This window comes from Aricia agestis, chromosome 2 (assembly GCF_905147365.1).
Source record: "Aricia agestis chromosome 2, ilAriAges1.1, whole genome shotgun sequence".
NCBI classification, from domain to species: Eukaryota; Metazoa; Arthropoda; class Insecta; order Lepidoptera; family Lycaenidae; genus Aricia; species Aricia agestis.
Window position 1 is genome coordinate 9,013,621 of NC_056407.1, and position 6,000 is coordinate 9,019,620.

Genomic DNA, 6,000 nt, shown 5'->3' on the forward strand with positions numbered 1-6,000 from the left:
GTTCCGCTCCCGAACGTTTCTCGCGCCTCGCCGGCCGCCGCTCCTACCTTGTACTATTTTTATGTTTCCACTTCAGCCCCAAACATATTAAAATATACTAAAGTAATATCTCTGTAACGATAAACCCCTTTGTACTCAAGCTTCTCAAATTTTTTCGCACTAATTATTTTTTGCTTTAATTTAACGCTCCCAGAAAACAGAGGTGTCGGTTGCCGCAAAATTGATTAAAATACCATCGATTACGCTGGATTCATTACGAAGTATTATATTCCCAAAAAACTTCGACTCAAAGAAAAAGTTTAGATCGATGACATTTATTAAAAAATAAAAAACTATTCAATCTTAACCAGTTCGTTTTTTGTGGGTCCGAGTGGGAGAAACAATTTGTGATTGCAGCGATTGAATACAGAAAGCATAACGTCTTGCTCGATCTTCTATTTAATTACGAAATCGATTCGTCTCCGTATAGAGTCATCCGTGATCGGATCGATAGAAACGTTTTTCGCTCGAAGGGCAAAGTAACCTCCGGAATTTAAATGACAAAATCGACGTTATGAAATTTAGTTTTTACAATAGAATACCTACCGTAATTGAGAATTTTTTCGTTTAAATGTTAGCGAGAGCGATAATTTAAGCCGCTTATCTCGAAGAAATGGACTCCGACATGAAAGGCTAACTTTTTATTTAACTCGGGCGCTCGAGCATAACAGTCATTTCAAAGAACAAATAGATTATTGCTCTCAAAGGGACCGGCAACTCTGTTTTAGAAGCGGCAAATGCAAAAATATTACGTATTCAAACAGACCTAATGGGACATTTAGGGGTGGCAGCGAAGTGAAACGGCAAAGGCCGAAGCTTTTAAGTGTATAATATTTAATTGTGACGCCCTAGGCGGATAATCTCGCCCAGGATAATAGGTTTCTGTTTCGGGACAACCCTCGACGAGCGACACTTTCGAGTGTGAAGCCCCCGGGCTACACCTCACTGAGACAAATCGGATTAGAAAACGTTTTTAATGCCAAATGTTTAAAACAATGTTTACTTGACCTCGCGGCGTTGTTGACCCGAGAGGTCATATCGCCAGCACAGCACAGTAATTGTAAAAGCGTGACCTCTAATTGAAAAGTAATTAACTTTAACTATCGTACATTGTATAATGTATATAGTATCTCATTAACGTAACTCAACTCCCCAGTAATTAATTTATTAAAATAAAATAAAAACTGCATTAATATTACGTTTAAAATCTAAATTGTAAACGAATATCGTTGGCGAAATTGGATTCCCTGTAAAGAAAATGTTCCTTGAGTGTAAGCAAAAAACTTGATTCCGTTTATATCTTTTATATCTCGTAAATTGCAGGAGGCGGCAAGCGTTGCATGAAATTGAATAAGCATATTTCGTAAAACGTAGACGTTTTCGGAGACAATTGCCTTACCTCACCTACTCTTGCCTCTTTACGAACTTTGTCAATTTTCCCTTAAATCATATTAGAAATATTTTAGTACTCGAGACGTCTTTTAACTTTATTGTTTTCAAATACTTCTTCGCAATTTTAGAATCCAATAATGACGTCCTATAATAAACTAAGTTCTGAAAAAATTATTAAATGAAAATCCTTTGCGAATATTCTAGGCTTTATGAACCTTTTAGGATGTATCTTACTTTTTCGTTGTGCATCCAGTGATTCTACAAGTAAACACTTGCCACTGAATGCACGAAAAGTCTAAGGGTGGGTTGCACCAACTTACTTTAACTTTAACCATAACAAAATTTCAAAAGAACTGTCGATTCCTTAGTAAAAGTACATAATGGACGCCATATTTGACTTAACCTTAACTATAACTACGCCTCTGGTGCAACCCACCCTTAAAGTTTATTTCCATCGACATGTACTACAGGTTGTATATTTTTCCACAGAATCCCTGGCGCAGGAGTTGGAGATGGAGCGCAAGTCTCGGCAGCAGGCGCTGGAGCGGGACGTGAAGAGCCCGCTGTCGGACCGCGCCGGCTACTACAAGAACTCGGTGCTGTTCAGCTCGGCCACTTAGCTAGGGGGCCCCGGGGCTGCGGACTTCCCCGACAACCACGACGACGACGCCCGAAAACCCATCATCAGCGTCAAACCCGAGTTCCGGGAGAAATGAACTCGAACCGAGTGGAAGCAGGAGGACTCGAGTGATTTTCAGTTTCGTGTACATTTACGCAACTTTTAGATCTCGATAAGTGTCTAGAGATTTGTAAATACTGTTGTTGAAAACGAAGGATTTCGTCCCGACGCGAGATCGTTTTTTCTTCCATAGCAAAATTTGTACATAGTTCTTTATATTTTTTAGCTTTAAGCGTCGTGAACGTTTCGTCGGCGATACGCATTATTTATTCGTCAGTATTTAATCTTTTTCGAGGCGTATTATTCTTATCGTTAAATGCCATATTTATGTAATAACATTATCGTTTACGTTTGTACGTTTATACGAGGCACAGCTATAAGTTCGTATCTGTATCTCCCCAAGATCACAATATTGGAATTGATCTAAGACTGTTCTTTGATTTTCCAAAGACGTATTTGTAATACATTGAACATTTTTAATGGCTAGTCGAACTCGATCGGTACTCAAAATCCGAGCAAATATTTTTTGATAATTTCAATTCGATATCGACGAGATCTCCGCTGTCGAGCGCGCGACGAGGTCTCAATGAAGAAATGTGATCTTAAATGTCGTGTAATTTATTCAGTTTTAGTGCAATGATTAGATGTAATTATAGATTTTAACATAGTACGATAGTTATTTTAAGTTATTTCGAAAGTATTTTTTCTGCATAATTGACTGATGAAGTTCACGTACAATATAATTCGAGTTCGATATTTTATCTATTGTAATATAATCTCAGTATCCGTGGTTCGGTCGATGTACGTGTATGTTATACTAAGTGCGATAGATTAAAGTAAAGTATAAAATAGCGTTATTTATATCGCTTAGTTTACGAAGGACTCACGTCTATAGTTCGAGTAAGCTGTAAGGTAGACGTCGTTTGGCGAGTGCTGCCGGTTCCGGTGGTGGAGCCCCAGGGGCGATCGCCTGACACGTTTCGTACATATTATCTGTAATGGGTAATGTATTGAATAAACTTAGTTGTTATCGTAAATGTTTAGCTGGATGACCGTGTGTGAATGTACAAAGCGCGTGAATGTGGCCATTTCATATATTAAACTTTGTTATTCGAGGAATGGTGCGAGTGTTTCACAGTTCAAATTTCGATTGTAAATTATTTCTGTACACTTCAAGTAATGTAGAGTAAGTTTTCCTTTGTCAATTAGATTACGAGGCTTATATTTCGACTTGGTTATTCGTGTACGATTTAAAGCGACATTATTTATTTCTCTTATGATAAATATTATTATTATTTTACTTAAAATTGTGTGTGTGCCTTGTATCGTAGATCAAAATATCAAGATTAAAAAAGGAAAAATTATAATGCTGTTGTTTCAATTCACCCCCTGAATATTATTAATGACTGAAAATTTTGGGTTTGTAAAATGTTACATACCCTGATTTTTAGAGTTCCGTACCCAAAGGGTAAAAACGGTAGGTACCCTATTACTGAGACTTCTATGTCTGTCAGTCTGTCCCTCTGTCTGTCTCTCTCCAGGCTGTATCTCAAGAACCGCTATAGCTAGACTTCTGAAATTTTCACAGATTGTGTATTACTGTTGCCGCTATAACAACAAATATACTAAAAACAAATTAAATAAATATTTAAGGGGGGCCTCCCATACAACAAACGTGATTTTTTTTGGCTTTTTTTGCTCGTAATCATTAATGGTGGGCACATTAAATACTCACTACATTCATTCATTCACATCATGTTACGTTTGATATATGAAATACATTTTTGTTAATGGCACATTTACTTAAAATTATGTTTCCTCTACCTGTGGTTGCCTGGAAGAAATTACTAATTAGCAATAAGGCCGCCATTGTCTGTTACCTGTGTTTTAAAAAATGTCTTTTATTTTAAATTGTTATATGTGTGCACAATAATGAATATTTATCTTATCTTATCTTACATTCTTAATAATATTAGTACTTTAATAATTAATAAAAAAATATATATATAATTTATCTCATGCAAAAAACACAATTTTTTGCCAACTTTCGCTCTATAACGGTACGGAACCCTTCGTGCGCGAGTCCGACTCGCACTTGACCGATTTTTTCAGACACTTTACAGTTAGCTAACTAATTACTTGTGTCCAAGTGCTATCAAATGCTTAACCGCAAGTTTATCCGCAACCGAAGCCAAAGGTTTAATTTCTCAAACAATGATTGTACAGCGCTCCCAAGTGATAATGCCCATATAAAATTTTCGTAATTTTTCGGCAACGGTCGTATTTCCTGAACGTCGGAGAGCGACGCAGAGGCGCCATACGTTGCTTTGACGTTACCATGGTAACGTCTCTGGCCACGTCGCGATGGCTTCCCGGTGAGTTATTGACGGACCGACGACGACAGCGGACAGCCACCGGCTATAATATGATATATTTACTTCTATTTCCTTTGAACTAGGTGCAAATGCAAGTGCATCGTTTGGGGCTCTTATGTTTCATAGATTCGGGTGTTTTCGTGATTACAATAATTACCGAAGATTTGCATGCACATTACTAATTTGGGAGTCAGTTATTATAAATTGACGAGATTTTTTTTATGCAAATAATTTTAACATTTTCATTACATTAAATTAAACAATAAAACATAAAACGATTTTAACGTTTAATTTCCACAAAGTTACCTTTAGTTTTGGTTAATTTAGCTGAACATTATTTTCTTATTTTACCCGAAGCTTAGGCCAAAGCTGCCCAACTGAAGCTTTAACCTGAGCTAAACAACATATTAAAATTTGTACACACGTCGAAATTTTGTTATGTGCAAGAATGGAATAAATACTTTTTGACTATAACTCTTATATATTAAAGTATATAAATCTTATAAATCAAGCGTCAGACATAAAACAATAAATGAGAAATGGTTTTCAATTCTTCAATCTATTTACTATTATAATATTATAATTGGGAAGAGTTTGTTTGTTTGTTTGAACACGCTAATCTCAGGAACTAATGATCCGATTTTAAAAATTATTTCAGTGTTAAATAGCCTATTTATCGAGGAAGGCTATAGGCTATATTTTATCGCGTTAAAACTAATAGGAGCGAAGAAATAGAGGAAAGTGTGGAAAAAACGGGAGAAATTATTTGAAATGGGCTATTTGAACGTACCTACTGCAGGACCAATTTTTATTTTATTTGGCACACATGAAGAATAGACCACGTGAAATTACATAGGTTTCTTTTTTTGCGGAAAAATGTACGGTTTCCGTGACATTCCTAAATAACGCGGGCGAAGCCGCGCGGAACATCTAGTGCTCAATATAGAGACTATACTCACTTTGTAACAATTTCCATATTATAGTTCTAAAACTTATACTATAAAGTTAGTAAACTACTTTATAAATATTTTTATGATTTTTTTATTATACTTCATGGAATCACATGAGGATCATTATTTATATGTATGTATACGGAATGAAACACAAGTAGGAACACTTGCTGACAGTAAAACTAGTTAGTCTGACTTATTCCTAAGAATGCTATTTTGATTGAAATATTTTAAAAGAAATGAGAATAAAACTGAAACAGTCACTACTATTCTTTAGAGTTTATGTGATAGCAAAATACTGCTTTTTTTAGCCAACTAAACCTTTTTAGAAAAATGTAGAGTTTGCAGTAGTTAAACTGTACATTTTACAAGTGTATGTGTCTATTAATTCTTCACGCATAATACTCAGATTAAACAGATTTTTATAAATGGTAAGAAAATACTTTGAAAATACTTAGTCATCCAAAAGGGACAGTATTTTAACGATTTTCTATGCAATGTATCTGTTGCGCAATCTCCCATTTCCCAATAATATTTAAACAGTGATTATACAAAATCTGCTTGT

General features: G+C 35.6%; 1 protein-coding gene across 6 annotated transcripts in view; it reads left to right on the forward strand.

Moving 5' to 3' along the window:
• The window catches only part of LOC121739772 (dachshund homolog 1), a 135,339-nt gene extending 131,923 nt beyond the window's left edge, over positions 1-3,416 (forward strand). For all 6 annotated transcript variants that reach the window (XM_042132330.1, XM_042132331.1, XM_042132332.1 and 3 more), the window contains one exon: positions 1,921-3,416. In XM_042132330.1, coding sequence (XP_041988264.1) covers positions 1,921-2,051 — 131 coding nt within the window. In that variant the 3' untranslated portion in view covers positions 2,052-3,416. The remainder of the gene's footprint in view (positions 1-1,920) is intronic.
• The last annotated feature ends 2,584 nt before the right edge of the window (positions 3,417-6,000 follow it).